The sequence below is a fragment of the Nuphar pumila genome, chromosome 3 (assembly GCF_984573655.1).
Source record: "Nuphar pumila chromosome 3, dmNupPumi1.hap1.1, whole genome shotgun sequence".
Taxonomy (NCBI): domain Eukaryota; kingdom Viridiplantae; phylum Streptophyta; class Magnoliopsida; order Nymphaeales; family Nymphaeaceae; genus Nuphar; species Nuphar pumila.
In genome coordinates, this window is record NC_143251.1 from 118,182,978 (window position 1) to 118,205,899 (window position 22,922).

General features: G+C 38.2%; 1 protein-coding gene across 1 annotated transcript in view; it reads left to right on the forward strand.

Moving 5' to 3' along the window:
* LOC149843443 (dynamin-related protein 5A) overlaps positions 1–22,922 on the forward strand; it is a 47,521-nt gene that overhangs the window by 15,583 nt on the left and 9,016 nt on the right. The window contains exons 7-11 of the mRNA XM_089999798.1: positions 699–789; positions 2,925–2,989; positions 4,257–4,451; positions 4,564–4,683; positions 7,381–7,451. Of these exons, the coding sequence (XP_089855924.1) occupies positions 699–789; positions 2,925–2,989; positions 4,257–4,451; positions 4,564–4,683; positions 7,381–7,451 (542 nt within the window). The remainder of the gene's footprint in view (positions 1–698; positions 790–2,924; positions 2,990–4,256; positions 4,452–4,563; positions 4,684–7,380; positions 7,452–22,922) is intronic.

Here is a 22,922-nt window from a genome sequence, read left to right on the forward strand (position 1 = left end):
ACACACCCCTTCCTTTTCTTTACCTATTTGTGTTTAAGGCATGCCCTCTTGTTGCCCTATTGAGGCCCTTTTGTAGAATCCGTTCCTCCCTAGGGCCAGGTTCTAATGATTGTTCACTGCTCTGTTCTCTTTTATATGCTCTGTTCATCTTTAATAATATTTTCCCTGGTCTTCTCTGTAAAAAAGAAGAACAATCTCAAGGTGAGCGCCATGTCAAAAATTCTAGAATATCTTGTGGTAGCTGTCTAGGATGTCATAGTCAAGTGATTAGTGGAACTCATCATAATGCTTTCTTAATAATGTTGCTTTGTTTTTTATGTAACTTTTAACCAGGGCTACGGTTAACATGCATAAGATGGGCTGACCTTTTATCATCAAAATCATGTTGGATAAAGCTTATTGTATTAGCTGTTTCCTGTATGGAAAGGATGCATTATTAACCTTTGACTCTAAGCAACAGGAAAACGTTCTCTTTTCTCACATTCAGTTCCTCTTCTTGATGGATATTTTTTTTATTATCTGCAAAGACTGCATTATATATTACTGCTACTGCTACTGCTACTACTTTTTTTCTAAAATTTCTTTTTAAGGGCACTCATTATTAATTTCTGCAAACTTTAATAGAGTTACAAAGTTGGAATTCTGCTTTCTATCCTGAATATTGATGCATAATAGTTCAATTTTAATCTTTGTTTCAGCCAAATTGTATAATATTGGCAATCTCTCCAGCAAACCAAGATCTTGCCACGTCTGATGCCATAAAGATATCACGAGAAGTTGATCCAAAAGGTAAGTTCCTGCATTTTTAACATTATGTTTTTAGCTGTCATAGTGTAATTCTTCGATTCCGCATAATGTTCGATTAGATGAATAAGTTACAAATGCCTTTTCTTAAAAACAAGCAAAAAAGAATGCCTAAATCAAACGTTGTCCATTAAGTTTGAATTTGAGCCATGAAACTTTGGAAAACAGTGTAAGTGGCATAACATTGCTATGGATATCTAAATCAATTGCTCTAGAGGATGACAAAAAATCTAAAAGATAATGGGTGAAATAGGAAGTGCTTGATGGAAAAGAGGTGTAATATGCCCATGATGCCCTAATAACTAGCTTACACCTTTGTGAATCAAGGGCATCCAGTACCTGAGTGCCTTTTACTGGGCCACAAATTTGCTTGATTTTATGCATGAATTTCATCCTTTAAATGCTTAAGATTAGAACAATTTTCATATAATGCAGTTTCATGATGTCCCAAATCCATGCCTTTGTCATGCTACAACACTTGAAAGCATTAGCCCACAAGGGCTCCACTCATCTGGTAGGGTCGACTTGTGAATGTCACCAAGTTGATGGGACGTCACAAGTTGGAATTCCCTTGAAGCAAGGTTGAAGCTGGGTGTACTCCCCAGTGGGCATGGGGGACCTCGAGGGTTTTACCAACCAGATGACAGCCAATGATTGGGGGGGGGGTTTCCCTTGGCCTAGCAGAAAAAAAAATGGAAGCATTAAGGGCACAAAATTTAACTCGAAAGGTGCAACCATTGTCTAAGACAGGCAGACCTTTTGATTATTAGCATTGCTAGCATGTTTTATGTACACCTAGATCCACACAAACAAGAGTGTGTACCACTGTGTGTAATGTGGTTCAGAACCACCACGATTTCTTGTGTGTGTGCCTATGTTACCGGGACACCACTTTAGGTGGCGAACCCGTGTCAACATGGGTATGGGTACCGGACACACCATTTTGCATGTCCTATATTATATTATATATTATATTTTCAGTATATAATATATTATATTCAGAATGTATTTTGTAGGTGACATAGGTGTGTGCACTCGATCCAAATAAAGTTCTAAACATCTCTAAACATGTTCTAAAGAAGCTTAAACACAAATATCATAAAATAATCACAAGCTGGAAGAGAAAATATAAACTCAATTCGAACTTAAATTATTACTAAAGGGGCTCCAACATGTGACCGATAGCACAAAATCTTCAGGTATGCCATATTGGTGCACTGAATTCATCTCCTAATCATATGATAATCTTTGTTGGATCTTGAACTCAAAACTGCCATAATTCCTTCGTCTAAATTGCCACATTCATGATGACTACATCTTTTATTTTCTTTATTTAAAATCATGTTGCATGTGTGCATGCTTTATATATTTTGCATGATTAATATTCAGTTTGTTACATTTTCTTGAGGAAAACTATGGCATCTGGTTAATTTACTTTACACATTTGGTTGCTTTTTCTCTTATATGCATATGTACGTGTTCATGCTTGCGTGTATTGCTTTTGCCATGTAGCATACATTGTCAACCACATTATTTTTAGTACATAGTATGGTCCAAACTTATATGCCTTATGAAACCATTATTTGGGTAACCATATTGCTACTCTTAATAATGAAAAGAGGTTGGGGGCCAAAATCTGCAGAATACGGCTTTTTCTATGCCATGCAAATTCCCTTAAACAGTATGCTGTGGAGAACAAGAATTATGAATTGGGATACATTCTCATTAGATAGTTGAAAACCTTGTTAAGAAATAAGAAAGACTGAGCATCAGGTTGTACGTGTGTGTGTGTGTGTGTGTAGTAAGAGTCTTTGAGATGTAAAATCTAGCTCAGAGGATAATGGGAATCTACTAACCTAGGTCTCTAGATTCTAGTAAATATTGCCATACACATGCTCCCACTAGGCATGCTCTTGTGCCAGTTTGGAGCATATTTGAATCTCATCAAGACAATAAAATCTGTTGTCTTCTCACAGTGGATATGTTTACATGTTAATAAATATGGTTCTCTCTTATCGTTTAACATGGATTGCATTCAATTATTGTTTATCTCAGTAGGACAAGTTTAATTTATGATGCTCATGTTTCTTAGTTTTCACTTCTTTTCTTAATAATTTCAGGGGAAAGAACGTTAGGGGTACTGACAAAAATTGATCTTATGGACAAGGGTACTGATGCAGTTGATGTGAGTGTTTGTTAATTTCTAAAACAACAGCCAATGTTGTATGAAATGATCCTGATATGGCTTTTTCAGTAAATCTTTTGTTAAGAAAAACAGAAAGGTTGCTTGATTTGATGCTCCTTACTGTTATAAACTTTTTTAATTTTTTAAGGTATCCCTCAGTAAATCTGTTATAACTTCTTTTTTGCTTTCTATTCATGGTATGTCAATTTGGTGTTTTGCTGAATGCTGCATCAAGAAGTTCGTCTAAATATATCTTTTAATGTTGACAGTTTGCTAGCATCACAGAAATACAAAGCTTATGCTGATAATACTTTTTTATCCTTTTCAAGGTAGCACTTATAATTGCTACCTGCGACTTCATGTCACTTGCTGAATAACATTCTACTTTAAAAAAAAACATTTATAATTATAGGCAATATTAATGGAACCACACTCATAAGAATATTGACTTTAGCAACGACTTGCCCTCCAGGCTTCAGCAGGGAGGATCTTATGAGTGCGAGATATTTGATATTTTTTGAGAAAAAATGTTATGTACTATATTATGCAACAAATATTGTTAATATTTTAAATAATTTATTGTGATAAATTCACATTTCACAAGGCATTAAAAATTCAATAAAATGTGGTAAATTTCAAATATTGCCTTTATCAATGATTATATCACATTTTTTATTGTTTTTATGTCTATTCATATCTATTTTTAGTTTATACAATTTTTTTCTTGCTAATCAATGTTCCAAGATTCCGCCCCCCCCCCCCCCCCCCCCAAAAAAAAAAAAAAAAAACAAAAAAAAAAACAAACAAACAGAATATTTCAATTTGTCAGAAGATTTTTCCTTGCCAAGAAAATTCTGATGCTGAGGTATCCGACTGTGGTTGTTCTATTTGTTGTCGTAACAGAAAAGATTATCATATGTGGGATGTGTGGAATATTCTTAAAAGTTGTGTGGTAAATCCTTAAAAAGATAGAAAACTTACCAAAGAATCTGCCTCCCTTGGGTTGTTAAGAATTCTCTCATTGGCCATTTAAGGCTCCATACACGTAATGCAATCACTTGAATGATTTTCTGATGAAATGCTTCTACCATGCAGGGAATGCCATAACATATGATTTCCAAGTTTTATATCTTCAAAATTTTTGTATAAAGGAAACAAAAAGGGCATTATTTGATTTTTCTTATTTTGTCCTGTAGTTCACTTTGGAAGAAGTTTCGAAGAAAAGATTCATTTTCATGGTTCACACCATTTTTGTGTTATTTTCTAGATATTGGAAGGAAAATCATATAGGCTGCAGTTTCCATGGATTGGTGTGGTTAATCGGTCTCAAGCTGACATTAACAAAAATGTTGACATGATTGCTGCTCGGCGTAGGGAGCGTGAATACTTTGCAAATACTCCAGAATACAAGCATTTAGCTCATAGAATGGGTTCTGAGCATTTGGCAAAGATGCTTTCAAAGGTATCAGTTACTTCTTAGGACTTTACTATTTAAAATTGATTTCATGAAGGATATCTTTTTGTGGCTCTAAAAAATGATATAAATTTAACTATTAATTTTGATGATTTTGCAGCACTTAGAAACTGTAATCAAGTCACGCATCCCTGGTATTCAATCTCTAATTAACAAGAGCATTGTTGAACTTGAAGCAGAACTGGCTCGTCTAGGAAAGCCCGTTGCTGCAGATGCTGGTGTAAGATTTTTTTTTTAAAATCTTTTATTTCCTTATTTTTGATCTGTCGATTTTTAGTTCACTTATGCCCTTTCTCTTATTTTTAAACTGTAGCATGGGAAACATTTCATAAATTTTCAGCTGTCTGTTTTTATTATCGGAAATTATGCTGGATATGTTTGTGTGCGTCTGCATACTTATGTCTAATCACCATGCACATGGAAATCGAACAAAGCTTCAAATGTTCATTACCCTTTCTGGTGAAGAGTCAACGAGTTCTTTATGGATGGACTATTTAAGATTTGAGTGTCTGAGGACTTTGCATCTCAGCATCAGTCCTTTCCCTTTGAAGAATGTAGGCATCATGCTGATGATTTCTTGCATTTTCGACAAAGTATTGATTCTCTCTGGTGGCTAAAGAGAGCTTATTCTATGGAAAGTTATTGCTTTTGCTTGTTCCAGATAGGCTAGATTTCTTCTTTTGGTCCAAGTCCTTTTTTTTCAAGATGGAAGAGTTGCTGCTTTGAGTCCCACTGGACATAAGTGCAACAAAATTTTCAACTTGCAAAATGCACCATAGGTTATGCTTACAGGCAGTTACTCAAAAACACTACGCATCTGTTTTATTACATTATCATAAAATTCCTAAGAATTGAGGGTGATAAATAAGAGCTTATTCTCACCATGTCATCTTTTTGGAATAAGGATAGCAATGTAAACAGTTTTTTGTTGTTTTGAACATGGCTTAGAAGATCTAATCAGATAGTAACCGATTCAGATTCAAACTCTTGCTCTAATATAATACCTTTTACTAGGGTTGTACATGCTCAGAAATTTCTTTTGGTTCGAGACTAAGCCTTCATTGAACCAAATAGATGAAATTTGCTGCATTGAATATGCTTTGAATGTGATGTTAGTCATTTAACATGTTCACAAAAAATTCAATACTATAATTTCACCAACTGGTATCTTACTACTGTATTTCTTTGATAGTGTTGATTTGTTGTTTTAATTTTTTGGAGGTCATCTATAATTGGTTATTGGAACACACATCTGTCATAATGCTCTAATATTTCTGAAAAATATCATAACATAGTTAAAAAATGGAAAATATAAAAAGCATCTCAATTGTTTTAAAATGCTCAATAATTTAAATTATCATGATGTTATCCTAATACTGTCATGTTATATGAAGTTATTATAATGTTGACCTAAAACTTTTAATGGTGAAGGTACCTATGTCACATATATGCGGTTGTTGGCACAGGGTATGACACAAGAATTTCTAAAAGGATGGATATGGGTGTGTGTGTGTGTGTGTGTGTGTATATAGGATTGAAAAGGCACTTATGGTGTGTTATTTTCAAATCTGATCCACAGATGTATTCAGCATGGCCCATTTCCTAATAATCAACACTTGTACTGTGTTTCTTCGATGAAAAGATATGATTTTTTGGAGCCTTAAATATTTGTGAAAATCTTGGGCCATTGATTTTGGAACCCTATAAAAACCTACTCATATGCCAGAAATGGAAGACCCAAAAGTTGATTCCTATAAAATAAAACTTGTAGATCACGTCCGCATGGTCAGATTTCAGAAGAATACAAAATCCTGAAAATATCTGTTTACACGTAGTTCACACCTATGCCCTACTATGTGTGTATGCGTGTGTGTATTTGTGCGAATGTGTGTGGGTACAAAGGAAAATGCAAAACTATATGTTACTTTACATATGAAGTTGTAGCTATGTCACCTGGGTACGGTTTCAAAGGGCACGACACGACAATTCCAAAAAATGTGGATACGGGGACAAGGCTATATATATATAAATTTAAAATAAACTGTATATAATCTAAATATATATGCTATATCTAAAATATATATTGTATACTAAAAATATAAAGTTATAAACTGAAAATATAATTATAAATTATAAATTGAATACAAACTTGTATGTACGGAGGGTAAAATGGCATGTCCAGGTATCGACGCATGCCAACACAGGTACAGAGGGCAAAATGGAGTTTCCAGGTACCATAGAGTTGTAGACTATGAAGTTGAACTAGAAGTCTAAAATATATCAAAGTTGTATGATTAACTTACAATGATAGTAAAAAAAATATAGATAACATTGGATGATTTTTGTTCCCGAGTGTTGACTAAATGTTGACCAGATGATAAAATATACAAATTGGGTCGAGTCAAGTCCAAACCCCTGTTTACCTATACCCGAGTACTTGGGTACTTCGGGTATAGGTACCCATGTTACAAAAGGTAAGGCGAAAATCCAATTAATCTGCCACTTTCTGTTTTGATATTTTTTTCCTGTTCATTTTTTTAAATAATTCTTTAAGAAATTAACCTTTAAATTTGCCCTAAATATCCCTTTCTAATAAAATCCTGATAGTGAGATTCCTTATATGAACCGAGTTGAAGTGGTTTAGGCACTAATTATGAACAACTAGACCAACTTCTCTTCTTCCAAGAAGATCCACACATAGAAATATAGGCATGCCTTTACTAGCTGTTCTAGATGGTTTGTCTGCGTAATGAACTTGTAATAATCATGTGAAACATGTGGTTTTTGCTGTATGATGCTTTTCCTGTTTGTTATTCTCGGACATTTCTTTTTACAATATTTGATGGTTTTACTCTGCAAGTTGTATATTAAATTATATTTCGAATCATTGATACTGAAAATATTGTACTTTGTACAGGGAAAGTTATATATGATTATGGAGATTTGCCGTGGTTTTGACCAGATATACAAAGAACATCTTGATGGAGTGTATGTTTGCTTGTACTCTTATCCTTTCTGGACCTTTCATTGATTTTTGCAAGATCAACTGCTATCTTTTATCTGGGATGTGTTCCATCCACTATGTTAGAGAATGTGGCTGCATTTTGTAGGTTCCTGTGCTTAAGCGATTTGATCTGGACAATATTTCATTCCTACAGACGGCATTACAGCATTTTAGTTTTCGGAGGATTCTTCATATGGAAAAAATATAAAAATGTGCTTCGTAGGTTATGTCAGCTGTAATGCGTGCATAACATAGTTTGAAGATCCTGTGGGTTTAACTGTTGTCAACCGTCTATTGGGTGAACACAGTTTGTTGACCCAGTCTGCACATATCTATTACACGTGATTGATGTCATATACAGGAAATGTGATGATAGAAATAAAGTTCTATTCCTTTTATTTGTACATAACTTTTTCTTGTTTTAGTTTTCATCAATATATAGCATTCTTGCTATTCTAATTGCATTATTTTCTGTTTCATATTTGTGATATTCTTTTACATTGAAATTTTATTACTTTATTACTTTGACTAGTTCACAACTATGTTCTCTAGTTCTCTTTACGACAAATAGCTATTGAATTGAATATTTTATGCATTGTAGTAATTAGTTGATTATGATGCTCATTATACTAGTTTGGCAACTCATAAATATGATGAATTTTCTCTCTATAATTCATATCTATACTTAAATATTAGATACATCATTAAATATTACTTAATTGTTACTTGCACATTGAGTTTCTGGTGTCAGATATTGCTGCATAGTGTGCAATTTTTTTCCATTGTGTAATATATATATATATATATACTCTTTCTATATATAAAAATAGAAGTTAGCAATATCGGCATAGGTCAAAGTCAACAATGAATAAATCGATTCACAATCCACTGGGTGTTCAAACTGTGGTGTACAGTTCATATTCTAGTTTGCATGTGCATGTGCTTATTGTGTCGCGGGTTGACAATGTCATGAAATAGCACAGATCCTGATGCACTCCAAAAGAGCTCTAAGTGTTACATAATGCATTTGAACAAGACCATAACAACAAAGGTGAAACACATTGAATATAAATGAATATCTTTATTAATAAAGAACACAAATAAAAAATTACATAAATTCCTCACTACATAACTCTCAAAACACATGAAATACCTAAAACTACCTGTTACTCTCTTAAGCTACAAAAAGACTCACACATCATCAATTATGACTTTCGAGGAAAGACCTGTCGAGAACGTTGATCGTCGAGATCAAGTACTTAGATCAAAGACGATATCTCTTGTAAAGGTGCGTTGGAAGCACCATGGGATAGAGGAATGTACTTGGGAGCCTGATTCTGATATAAGGAAAAAATACCCTGACTTGTACTTTGAGCAATGAATTTAATAAATTTTTTAGGACGAAATTATTTTAAGGACGGTAGGATGTGAAACCTAGTAAAAAAAATTACGGACTCGGGTCAGATCCAGATCCGACCCGGATCCAAGCCTGTCATGGGCTGATGGTGGGCCGTCGGGGGCCTATCGGTGGGCGCCTGCCCCCCTTTCGTGTAATACCCATGATTTTTATCAGATAAATAAATGTAGATTTTAAGTCATTAAGGTAATACACGAATATTTTATGGTTTTAAATTATTTATTCGTAATTGGATCTTAAATAACCTATTTGGATCCTGGAAATAAATCGGATTTTTTTATGAGACAATTTCCACAACACTTTAGTGGGAATTGGTATAGCTTAAGGCGAGGTTCAGATCCACAATATTGCATTTGGATCTTCGATATCAGAACTTCAAATATTAATCTGGATCCTTGGATCCAAATTTATTTAAAGAGTGTATCAAGCACAATGGACCCCGGATTCATAGTAAGTTAGTAGATATTTATAATAATGTAATTGGATCCACAACATTTTTAATTCGTGTTATACTCAACATTTAATAAGTTAAATATTTAGATGTGGGTCTGGATCCTCAGATGGATCCGGATATGCCCAAGACTTGGACCCAGCTGTGGCGGGTTCGGGTTCGGGTTCAGCCGAACCAAACAGGCACCCGACAACACGTTAAAACCAAGTAAAATAAAATAAAAAAAAACAAAGCAAAAGCCCTACCCGATAAAAACGAGTGTTAGGGTTCGTTTTTGAACCCTAACACAGCGTGGAAGTAAGGAAGCTGAGGAAGGGGGATGCGCAGCCGCCGTGTGAAGGGGAGGGTAGCAGATCCCCTTCCGATCTTCGTGGCACCCTTCCATATCTCGCCTCCTTCCTCTCCCATTTAGCCGAACTCTCTCTCTCTCTCGGTCTCCCTCAACTCCCTTCCGTTTCTCTTTTCCTCTCCCTCCCAATTTCCTTTCTTTCTTACACCAGCCGGTGGAGAACGCACGACTCACACGAGCACGGCAGCGAGGTTACTTCGGTTTTTCCATCTCTCTCGTTCGTGTTCGTGGAGTCGGCGTGAGGAGGGCTTGGCTTCACAGCGGCTAGGGAGAAACAATCGCACAAAGTTGGGGATTTCGCATTGCCGAGGTAGGTTTTTACTATGCTTTTCGCATATGTATTAAGTTACTAGTATGTGTTGGATTTGTCGTGAATCCCAAATCAAAAAAAAAAATTGGGATTTGGTTTGCCGAAAATCCCAAATCTTCGATTTGGGGATTTTGGAATTTTCGACGGTAGGATTGGCAACGATTTTGTAGGGTCTATCGTGATTTTATCGGGTATTTGTTCCAAAGAGGTAATGGTTTGCAATACAATCCCTATGAGTGGACTGAAGCTGTGCAAAACCTTGGTTCTGTGTGGTTACTGATTATCGTAAAGGTTTTTTTTTTTCATATACTGATTTTTGGAAATCCCAATTCTTTTAATCCTCTGTCCATTCTATTGGATCGTGCTGGACCTTGCATGATATATGATCAGGCGTGTGCCCACTGAAATCTAAAGTAGTCAAGACCCTTTATGGTTATGGCTACATTCGACTTTCTTTTAATAGACCAGTTCAAAAAAAAAAAATGGGGATTTGTAGTTCTGTTCTGTCTATACTGAATGGGTGTGTTATTTTTCTTTCCTGCAAATGTTATTTATATCTTAATGATCCAAGCTATCTGGTCTTTTATTCAGAACATCGATTACTCCATTTTTTTTTTGGGACTTGCATATTCTGTTGTTTCTAGTAGGCTGCAGTTCTGTGTTTTGTTTTAGTTGTTGTCGGTGAAGAGATGAATAATAATAACTTAGAAGTTATCATTATTATGCCTGAAATTAAAGACCTTTTGGGGTTGCTAATGCTCACCCTTATCATATACTCTGATCTGATTGTTGGGTCTTAAAGTAAAAAAACAATATGGTTTGCAACGTTAGATTAGATCATGTAATATGTACATTATAGTCCACCCATTCAGTTAATATACAGCATGTTATGTTATTCCTTATAAGCACAAACATTCTGTGGATGTTAATACTCATATAGATTTGATTATATAACTGAACCTAGTAATCTTTTTTTTGGTAGATGGTTTTAGAAGTATACTTATATAACACAATAAACTGTAATATGGGATAAGTCTCATGGTTTTCTTTTGTTGCATAAGTTGTAATTCCACTGTAAGGTTCAACTGTTGTAGCTTGTACTGTGTTTTATTCTTATATCAATTAATTAGGGGTCCCTGGTGCTCATTGATTTGCTGTTACTGGAAAAGCCTGTGTACGTTACTCGGTTATGAGTAGGGCATCAGTGTTCAGCCCATATGAACATTGCAGTAACTTCTGATTTTGATAAATTATGTGATGCCCATTTACACTGTTATACGGACACAGAGTCTGTTCACTAGTACTTGGGTGAACTACTTTTCAAACTTTAAATCAGAGCTCTCACTAAACTCAGAAGAAAATCAAGACTATAATGATTGCCTTGCTAACTACATAACACAGATAGAGTCTGTAAGTGCATGAATAATGCTAGCAGTTTGTTACACGAAATGAATGTTGTGGGTGTCGATCCTCATACCATGATAATATGGATTTTTAATTTTTGAACTGCCATGTCAGAACTAATACATGATATTTACTGATTACAGGTGCTTAAAAAGGGGTAATACCAGAAATTTTAATATTGATGATTATGATTCCTGCACACTTCTAAATTACATGTTCTTTCACTCAATTCTTATTATACTTCTATTTCACATTTTGGTGATGCCTGTACACTGTCTACATGAAGTAGTAGGATTAGGTTTGGATAATAACACAATGGTGCTTGATGAAATGAATACTTATATGAAGCCGTATACTCGATCCTTTGTGAGATACTTGAAAAGGGAACCTAACTGAAACCCTCTAAATAATAAACTCCTGACCAAACCTTTGGGTCGGTTATTGCTGGCACGTGGGTGATATTAGATACCTGAAAAACAAACAAACAAACAAACAAACAAACAAACCAACAGTGTTTTTAAATTGCCATTAAGAATTGTAATTCGTTATGAGATTGTGGGTGGGCTTTCTACTTGTAGTTGGATATATGTGATGCGACCTATTTGTGAAACACTATGTTTTACACTTTAGTAATAAATCGAATTGTAACTTGATATAGAAATGGGTGTATGTGCAATTTGGTTTTATCTGGATTTTTTTTTATATAAACTGCTGACATTCAAATATGGAAATGTCTGAGTTTTGACTGCTTTCTGTAGAAGAGCTATGAGACATATTAATGAAATGTCATTTATTGAAATTGTTTGTTGCATGCAGTCAAGTTATGTGAATTGTTTTCCCTTGTCCACTAAGAATTCAAAATGAATGATAGGGAGTTTGGGAATCATGCCTAATTGGGCAATATGGATTGGGTACCTGATGCAGGTACTTTTGTTAATGAACGTGTACTCAATGTCAATAACATTGGGGAGAAAAATTAAAGGTTAACTTCTGTGAGCCTGACTGGTTGAAAGATACCGGGGCATTTGTGTCCGATTGGTTTAAAAGTACCAAAGCATTTAGAATAATGATCATAATACTGATAAGAACTTAAATTTAATTCTTGTTGCTCGACTGGTTTAAAGGCACCGGAGCACTTTGAGTGGGTTATGCAATCGATATGACAAAGGATGGGAACTGTTCTATGCACCTTGGTAAAATGACTAAGGTTGAGATTTCTACTACTATGATAGTAGAAAGAGGTTGGGGAAATGCCCATACTTCGGGAAAATAATTAAATGAAAAGATTAACCCACTCAGATTCGGGCTTACCTTGGAGAGGGTAGGTGGTACAAAACTCTGGGGACATGTGTTTAGTTTCGAGCGTAAAGCGACTCGTTAGTCCCAGTCCTCAGGGTTGGGGGACCCGGACTACCAAATGTGTCCTAGGTGGTAGTTTCATGTTCTTCTGCAGAAGTTAGGGATGCATCCTGTTTTGGTTTTGGCCTTTGGGAGTTTCTCTCGGTCATTGGCCGCTCCCTTGGGATTTCAGTCACAGTTAGAATGTTCGGGTTAATAAAACAACTTTGAATAATATACCCCTGAACGTTCTCTTCTGTGATGGTTGCCTCGGCCCGTGTGTACCCGGGGGATAAGATAAGATAAGAAAAGATAAACATCAATCAGAACATTCTAGGTATCACAGTGAGTGGAGTTTTAGGGAGACATGTTTATATTCTTCCAGCATGTTCTGAGCTTGTGATGAAATGAAATACTGAAGGGTGTAAATATGAGATAATTGAATTCATATTGTGGTTGTTACATGACTGTTATGCATGTTGCTGTTGTTGCATAATCCGCTTTACTTGCTTAGGTATATGTCTGTTATAGTTGTTGCATAGTCTGCTTCACTTACTTTTAAGCATTCAATGGAATCGGTGGCCATGATATATTTAAATGCTGCAAATGATATTACCTTATCATGAGATGAATTCTGTACTCCTGCAATGGTTGATTTGGTCTTGGTAGTGTTTATATATTCTAGCTAGAAACTTAAATTAACAATGTGCAGTAGTTTAGTAATGTTTATATTCTCATGCTATGTTTTATTGTCCATAATTAAACAAATCCCTTGCATACTTGTTACTTAGTATATTTGCCAAATTTACAGTAATTCCTACTTAGACGTGGTAGTCTAATTCCAATCAATCTACTAATTTTTCAGGTAAAGAATAAGGTTTTTGAGCGACTGCGGGATGAGGCATCGGATCGAGATTTTTGGATTTATTGTTCCAGGGATAGTTTGAGTTCTTCTTATAATTTTAACTCTGATGATTTTCATTGATAAATGGAATGAAATAAATGTGTTGGGTTTTCTCTCCACCGTAATGTCTCGAAATACTTAACCCTATATTATTTCTTGTTTCCGCTGGAAAAAAAAAATCCTCTTAAATTTGGGTTAAAATTTCGGGGTGTTACATTTCGTCTTTAACAAGACGCAAGGGGGGGGGGCATTCAAAGCTTCCCCACCGCCTCCTCTCTCTTTCCCGCTCTGCTCCGCCTCTCACCTCCTCCTTCCCGGCGAGCTCCCTTCCCTGCGAGCCTCCCTCCGACAACGCCCCCTTTTCCCCTGTCTCCTCTCTCCTTCCCTCTTGATCGTCTGTCGACCAGTGTTTTAAAACTCGCCGAGTCAACTCGTTGACTCGGCTCGGCTCGGCCCTCCAGCGAGTCAACCCGGCAAGGCAAACTCGGTTTGCCAAAACTCGGGCTTGACTCGGCCTGACTCAGGCGAGTTTTGGGATGTTTGAAATTTGTTTTTTGAGTTTCAAATTACAGTTTCGAAATATATAAGTACATATATTTTAACAAGGGTTACCCCCAGATTTTGTATAAAAAAGAAAATAAAAAGCATTTAAAGATAAAAAGCATTTAAATCCATAGAATAAAATCACCATGTTGTTCGAACTACTGTTCGCCCTCTGTTATCAACTTATTCTAGCAAAATATTTTAAAGAAATGATTCTCACTATATATGGCAGGTCAACTGTGCCTATGGGAAGTCACATTTAGGTTTCATCATCCATTTGTTATGTGAACAAGCATTGTACATATTCAAATATTAGTAGTCTTTTTATAGTTGTGCCATTAATATATTTCCTGCATAGTTTTATACATGAGAGAAAATTGCTTATTTATGTTGATATTGGGCATTCTGTAAACTTTCAATATGCACATATATCCCTGTTTTACATTTATGGATTTGTTAGAGAGGGAATTAAAACTTTTAAAACAAGCTAGCATATATGATTGGCCATTTTAGGAACCTTAGGTAGTAGCAGATTGAACTCATGGTGACCAAATCCTCTAATTCAAGTCATGAATTAGTCAAAGTGCTTGTATAGATATCAAATTCAATTATTCAAGCAAACCTCTATAGCTCTTTGCAGTTGTTTTTATATTCTTACAAACATTTGGAGACTATGTTTACTCAAAAACATGGTTTCAGACAAATTATATATTGTTTTTCTTTTAAAATCAAAAGTTAACAAAACCCGGTCCGAGTCACCGAGTTGACCCGCCGAGTCACGAGTCAATAAAGAACGAGTCGAGTTCCGAGTCACGGGTTTTAAAACCTTGCTGTCGATGTCGACACCGACACCGACACCGGTGACCTCCTCCCCCAGGTACGTCTCCTCCCTTCCCTTCTTCTTTCTCCTCATCTCTCTCTGGTTCTGCCCTTTGTCACTCAGCGGGCCGACGGAAGGGGTCGGGACCCCCCACCCCTTTCCGCTTGTTTTGGAGTTTTCGGCAGGGGCCTTTGGCCCCTGCTTCGTTTTTCAGAATCCGGCAGGGGCCAATGGCCCCTGCCCTGATTTTCTTTTGAAGTTGGTAGGGGCCATTGGCCCCTGCCCCGATTCCTTTCAAGGATGACAGGGGCCATTGGCTCTTGCCTCCTTTTTAAGAGCCGCAGGGGCCTTTGGCCCCTGCGCCCCCCTTTCTTCTCGATCGTGTAGGGGCCATCGACCCCTGCCCCTCTTTTTATTTCAGGCAGGGGTCGATGCCCCTGCCCCTCTTTTTAAAAAAAAACCGGCAGGGGACATCGACCCCTGCCCCCTCTTTTATAAACTGGCAGGAGCCATCGACTCCTGCCCCATTCCTTTTAAAAAACCGACAGGGGGCCATCGGCCCTTGCCCCGTTCTTTTTTAAGGTTGGCAGGGACCATTGGCCCCTGCCTTGTATTTTTGAGAGGCCAAGCCTTCTCCCAGCTCTCTGTTCCTCGTTTCATAGATTGCTAATCTTCGCGCATTTGCAGTTGCACAACGGAGCCCGTTCGTGCCCTCGCGACCGAATCGACGATCACTTACGCTCGCAACCGTCTTCTTTCTCGTGATACTTCGAGGTAGGGGAAGTTGCACAAGAACTTAAATAATTGAATTGAGCTTAAATAATTAAAGATCGAAATCACTTAATTATATATTTATATACATATACGTATATAAGTACGGATTTAATTCAAGGATGCGGTTTCACGATCCTTTTCTTTTGTTTTCGCATTTCTTGTTTCCTGTTTGCTATCGCGTTTTGCGCCCAGGCTTTTGCTTTCGCATTTACTGCTTTCTGTCTTTTGCTCAAGGACGCGGTTTCACGATCTTTGTCCTTTGCTTTCACATTTCCTGTTTCCTGTTTGCCGCTGCGCTTTGCGCCTAGGCTTTTGCTTTTGCATTTATTTCTTTCTGTATTTTGTTCAAGGACGAGGTTTCGCGATCCTTGTCCTTTTTTTTTTACACTTTCTGTTTTTGTCATTTTGCTTTGCCGTCGCGCTTTACGCTCATGCTCTTGCTTTTCGCATTATTGTCTTTCGTTTTCGCCTTGCCATCACACATGCTTTTCCTTGTTGCATTCTTCACGTAGAATTCCATGGTTATGACCTCATGAGATGTGCTTCGGCCTCCACCACTCTCGCTCTCGCAACCGTGGTGGATTTGAGGCTTAAACGACTTAACCTCGAAGTTAATTGGGTCCTTTGCGAGGTTCCCAGTTCTTCGATTGAGCAGTTCTGCCGGTAAAGTTTGAGCCCCCCTTTTTTGTGTGATGCGATATTGCATCTAAGCCTCCCCTACTCAGCGTATTTAAGAGGAGTACCTTTTGTACTAGTTCGTATACCCGATATGTTTTAGGGAATCCTTGATCTGGGGTAAGATCAAGTTGATGGGCAAGGGTTTATTTTATAGAACTCGTTTATCGAGACCAGTGTCAAGACTTGCGTAGCATGCAGACACTGCGTTATCGAATGTGTGATTCGAGAAAATCACATGCCATAGGTAGGCAAGTTGTTGTTCGTTTCGAAAGATTTAGAATGTTAAAATAAGTTTTTAAAACATTTTATCTTTGCGAAACACACTGTTGAGGCTCCTATTGAGGATCTATATCCCTTTCCTCGTAGCGTACTCTTGGACATACGAGGCATGTTAGTACTACGACGATTGGAGAATATGGTCTTATGACCTCGATTAGTGGTTTGCGCACATTGCTGAAAACGCATAAAATGGGATCGCCTTCACAGGCAAGATGCTCATTTGGTCAAATGACCAGAGCATATAGAATGGGTCGTCAGTTAATTTACTCCTCATTGACTCATTCGCTTGTAGTCTGTCAAGAGAGAGGACGGATCAGTACGCACACTCCAATGGACAGGTTAACAACCACCCACGAGCAAAGATCCGACTTCCCCAGTCATTGGAGTTAGGGGATGGGACTACCAGACATTATCCTAGGTAGTAGATCACATAGACTTCTGTAGAAGTAGGATGCATCCGTTGCCATTTTTCAGTTTTTGGGGAATCCTCTCTCGGCTGAAAGTCGTATCCTTTGGAGCAGACTCAACTAGCTATTCGGGTTATTCAAAATACATGGAATAACAGACGCCCGAATTAGTCTCAGTTGTTTTTACGATTCGCGTCTGCGCATACCGCAAGCTAGCCAATATCAAAACTTAAATTAACTTATTCACACTTCTTGATAAATTCTTGTGTTAATTTTAGCACAAGATTTGATTGTTTGTTCAGTAGTTTTCAGCTTACTACCTGATTATGATCATTGTTGCATATTCTTGCTAGTTCTTCACCTGATATGTATGTCTATGTTAGCCTCAGATATTTAACTGCTTAGTTACTACTTGCTGCATTAATTATTTATGCCTTATTCAGTTATTTCTGTTCATATGCTCACCTACTAGTTTTTCGCGAAACTAACCTATTTTATGGGTACAGATGATGAATAGGTACATAACAGGCGATGACGCGACTGCGAGATGGCCTCAGGATCAACTGTTTCTGCTCGTAGTTCTTCTCCTGGACATTTTGGGTTTTTGTTACGGTTTTCCCTTGAAGAAAATCCGAATTTTTTACAAACTTAACACTTTTTTTAATAGAAGAAATGGTTTCCTAAGTATAATTGCAAATCGTTCATGGTAAATCTTTGTTCTCTCGCTAACGTGCCCAAAGTTATCAAACTTGCCCCTTTTTTCTTTTAAAGAAATCGTTTTCGCTCATTTTTGTAAAGAAAATAAATTTTCCAACTATTTCAAAAGGCTTATAAAGTTCAAAATTTTGAGCCGTTACAACTTGGTATCAGAGCAGAAGGAAACAGTGGTTCTTGGTCATCGAGCATCCGCATCGCACTATAAGTAAATTAATTTCCTATTTTGTGTTTTTACTGTACTATTAGACTAAAGCATACCTTACATGGGTATTTGGGGTTTTCTTGCTTAAAGAACATGGACCCTTCTGATGGTGCGGAATTGGGACAAAAAAGAGGCGCATGGAGAATGCGTTGTCGCTCAGTTTCGGGTAGGGGCCCTGTGGCGGAATGACATGGTCATCTGACTACTTGGTCAGAATACTGGACGAAAGGACCGCCCCCACCCACCTTCACTGATTCTTGGGGCTTTACGCTTCCAGATGCTTACCAAGCACCGCTAGCCACGACTTGAGCAACAATGCACTTTTGAGAGGATGGTCGAGTACCATCACATGTGTTGATTAACCAACATGCCACGCGGGAATCCTCTGAGGTAGTCTCCCTGGCAAGACCAGATGGAGTGTTTTTTGTGGCGAAGAAGGGCACGCAATGAGTAACTGCCAATTCAAGGAATCATACGACAAAAAGGCGTCTGCATCACAAGACCTGGAGGACACAACTTCCTCAGTCCAGGGTGCTATAGTACTTTCCGGGACTGACGAGCTACTACCTCCCTCGGAAGGTCTTCCAGGCAATGTTTCGCCTACTTACACGCCTTCACCTGACTCTCTATACTACACTCTAGACTCGCCATAGTATATACCGGATTCTCCAGTGTACACTCCGGCTTCGCCGCCTTATGCATCGAATGCCTCGCCGCATTACACCCCTACGACCCCTCTTCACAGGCAAAGAGTCCCGAATGAAGACTTATATCCTTCTCTCCGTTTGCGCGGGATAAGGCGCACTGGTGTCGCAAGAGAGTACTTGAAAAAGTACTCTCGCCGTCCTTAAAAAGGGATAGAGCTCGTTGGTTTTTATACCTAAAGTTTGCATGTTCTTTTGCTTTTTAAAAGGATCTTCCTTCTACCATCATCGTTGGTTTTTTTGTTACTACTCATGTTACGTATGAATATTACAAATGCTTTTGGCTTGTATCTCAAGTTCCTCAAATTTCCGATTTCTTGTATCTGTTGTTTACTTCAAGGAAGGAGAGGAACTCCAATGAAGATTTTGTTGACGAATGGGCAGAGCAACAGGGATTCGTGATGGATTCTCTGTGTACACTAGCTGAGGCAATACAGACCCAGGTTCATTCACAAAGGGATCAAGCGCCCTTTTCTGAGCCAAGCCCGCATACGACACTGTCGTATGAAATTTTTTTGAAACTCGATTCCCCGTCCTTCGCCGGCAAGCCCGACCCAGATATGGCTGAAAACTGGGTTTTGGAAGTGCAATGAGTCTTTCAAGTTTTGTTAGTCCTAGACGACAAGAAGACACTTTATGGGACTTTCAGACTAAAGGATGATGCCAGCCACTGGTGGGACACGACCCAGGACATGCATTTCCCGACAACTTCGTTTATTCCTTGGGAGATCTTCAGAAGGGCTTTCTTGGGGAACTACTCTCCTCCTCATGCAAGGGAGACGAAGATGGAGTTTTTGAAACTCTGCCAAGGCACACCAAGTTTGACAAATTACATCGCCAAATTCCAGAAGTTGGAGCGATATTGCCCCAACTTATTCAAGGATGATCGCAAGCGGGCAGAGAAATTCGTCCGCGGATTGAAAGGACTCCGACCTAGGGTTCTTACCAGCATGCCATCGACCCTCTCCGCAGCCGTTGCTGCAGCCACCCTCTTGAGTGAGGATTGGGAGTGATCTAAGAGCACCCAAAGCAACAAGTTACCTGCTACGGTTGGCTATCAAAAGAAAAATCCCTCTGGCGGCCAAGTCAAGCGGCCGCCCTTTTTCATGAAGGAAGGAGGAAGGAAGCAATATCCTCCTTCAAAACGTCAGCGGTGGAAGGGCAACCCTTCTGCCGGGCAGCAGGCAGGTGATGTTTGCCCCAAATGCGGACGATCTCACGCTGTGTAGACCTGCCCTCTTGTTACAGGCAGATGCCTGTACTGTGGCAAAATGGGCCACTTCGCACGCGAGTGCCGTAAGAAGGCGCCCGACAACCTAAGACGAAATGACGAAGCACCTTTGCTCCCCCGACCACCGCAACAACAACAACATTCCTACCAGTCGCAACAATCACAGTCTAGTGGCCACAAGAAGGCGCTAGGACGCGTCTATGCCGTCACGGTCGAACAACTGACCAAGTGTGAGCTCACGGTCGAACAACTGACCAAGTGTGAGCTCGTGCAAGGTACCATCTTGATTGCTAACCAAGCAACTTTTATACTTTTTGATTGCGGTGCCACTCATTCTTTTATTTCTGTAAAATTTGCTGAACTCTTGCACATACCTATAAGGGCGAGCTTGTGCAAGGTACCATCTTGATTGTGTGTTCTTTCTGATTTTTTGAGAATGCTTGGTTCATGGTTTTCTATGCTAGAATATTTTTCTAAAGCATTGGAATGCTTATCACCTTCTCCTATATTGGATCACTAAAAGTTCACCATCAATGTCATGAGACTCACCACATTGGATATTGGATTGAGGTTCATTATCAACATCAACATCAACAATGTCATTCAACAATTCATCATTGCATTTAGAAACTAATTCCAGAAAAGAATAATCATTTTGTTTCATAGGCACTTTTAAATCAAAGAAACTTTCTTGCTTTATAAAGGTAACATTCCTTGAAATATAGAGTTTATCATGTTCAAAATCATAACATCTAAATCCTTTTTGGCTTTTACCATGACCAAGAAAAATATAAGGAATGACTCTGGGTGAAAGTTTGTCAGCTTTATTTGTGAGAACAAAACATTTACATCCAAAAGTCTTTAATCTAAAATATTCAAGGGAAGTTTTATAAAGTTTTTCATAAGGAGAAATATTTTGAAGTTTAGTTGAAGGAAGTTTATTTATGAGGTAAACAAAAGTAAGTGTAGGTTCTGTCTAAAATTGTTTTGGAACACGTTTCGAAATAAGCAAGGTTCTAGTGGTTTTTACTATATGTCTATGTTTTCTTTCGTCCAAACCATTTTGTTGGGGTGTATTTGCACAAGATCTTTGGTGCAAGATGCCCTGATTTTCTAAATAGTTTTTAAAGTCATTTGACATAATTTTTCTCCATGTATCAGAATAGAAGATACAAATATTACTTTTAAGTAGTTTTTTTAAAAGATTATGAAAAGTTTTAAAAGTTTCAAAAACTTTGTACTTGTGCACAAGTAAATCCAAGTACAATGATATAAGAGTATAAACCTAGCTGCAGATCTGCAAGGGCACACCATGCCCATGTAACAACAATATTGGTAGCGGCTTAGATCAGTTTCTTTTGGTGCTTGGGTTCATACTTTGAGTCCATTCTGCTATATGTTCTGGGACATAGAGGACATTGTAAGAAGGAACGCTCGTTATTCAGCACAGACCTGTCATCGGCAGAGAGAGAGAGAGAGAGAGAGAGAGAGAGAGAGAGAGAGAGAGAGAGAGAGAGAGAGAGAGAGAGAGAAGTTCCAGAGGAAAGGGGGGGGGCAGTCGATCGTGACTGCCCTCTCATTCTATTAATATAATTAATGTATAAACTAGGGTACGAAAATACCCCTTACGAATTGGGTCTGGACCCGATCCATTATATAAATGGATCAGGTCAGACTTATACAAATGATGTCTTCTTTTCAGCCTCCCTCAAGTTGTGCATGGTGTTGGACCATGAACAACTTGTTCTTCAGAAACCAAAATCTATCCTTTGTCAAGCCTTTAGTGAGGATGTCAACAACCTGTTCTTTAGTTGGCACATACATAGGCTCAATCTCCTTGTCTTCAACCTTTTTCCTAATAAAATGTTGATCTATTTCAATGTGCTTTGCTCGACTATGGTGGATGGGATTGAATGACATGTTGATGGCACTTTGATTGTCACACAACAACAGTGACCGAGCAATCGGTTCTCCCATTTCTGTCAGGAGATGTCTAATCCATGTGCCCTCGGCCGTGGCAGTGGCCATCGATCTGTATTCAGCCTCAGTGCTTGATCTAGCAACCGCCTTTTGTTTTCTACTACTCCAGGATACCAAGTTTGGCCCAATGAAGCTGCAATAACCGGATACTGATCGTCGTTCGTCTGGATCACCCGCCCAATCAGCATCAACATAAGTGACGATCTCATGACCCTCATGGCCCCCGCCTGGATCTAATTCTCTTTTCTTGTATACCAACCCATCACCAACTGTACCCTTCAGGTAGCGAAGTATACGTTTGACTGCCTCCATATGTGACATACGAGGTTCATGCATAAACTGGGATACTTGATTAACCGAATATACTATGTCGGGTCTAGTAAAAGTCAGGTATTGCAACATGCCAACTAAGCTGCGATACTTAGTGGGATCTCCATATATATCCCCTTCCTGTGAACTCAATTTCTGATGAATGACACTTGGAGTTGTTAACGGCTTACAATCTGTCATGCCTGCTCTGCCGAGAATGTCCAACGTATATTTGTGTTGAGTGAGGATAAGGGTATCATTTCTGTTATCAACTTCTACTCCAAGGAAATATCGCAGCTCTCCCAAATCTTTCATCTTAAATCTCTGATTTAATAACTTCTTCACCTGCTCAATGTGACTTTTACAGTTCCCTGTGATGATGATGTCATCAACATATATCAACAGAAGAGTAGTGACTCCTTGTTCATTGTGAATAAATAATGAGTGATCCAAAAGAGACCGAGAGAATCCATGCCGTTGTATTTCTAGAGAAAAACTGTCGAACCAGGAACGAGAAGCTTGTTTCAAACCATAGAGTGCTCTCTTTAACTTGCATACATATTTTTTTGCGTCTTGTTCTGCATATCCAGTGGGTTGTTCCATGTAGACCTCTTCTTTTAAATCCCCGTGCAGAAAAG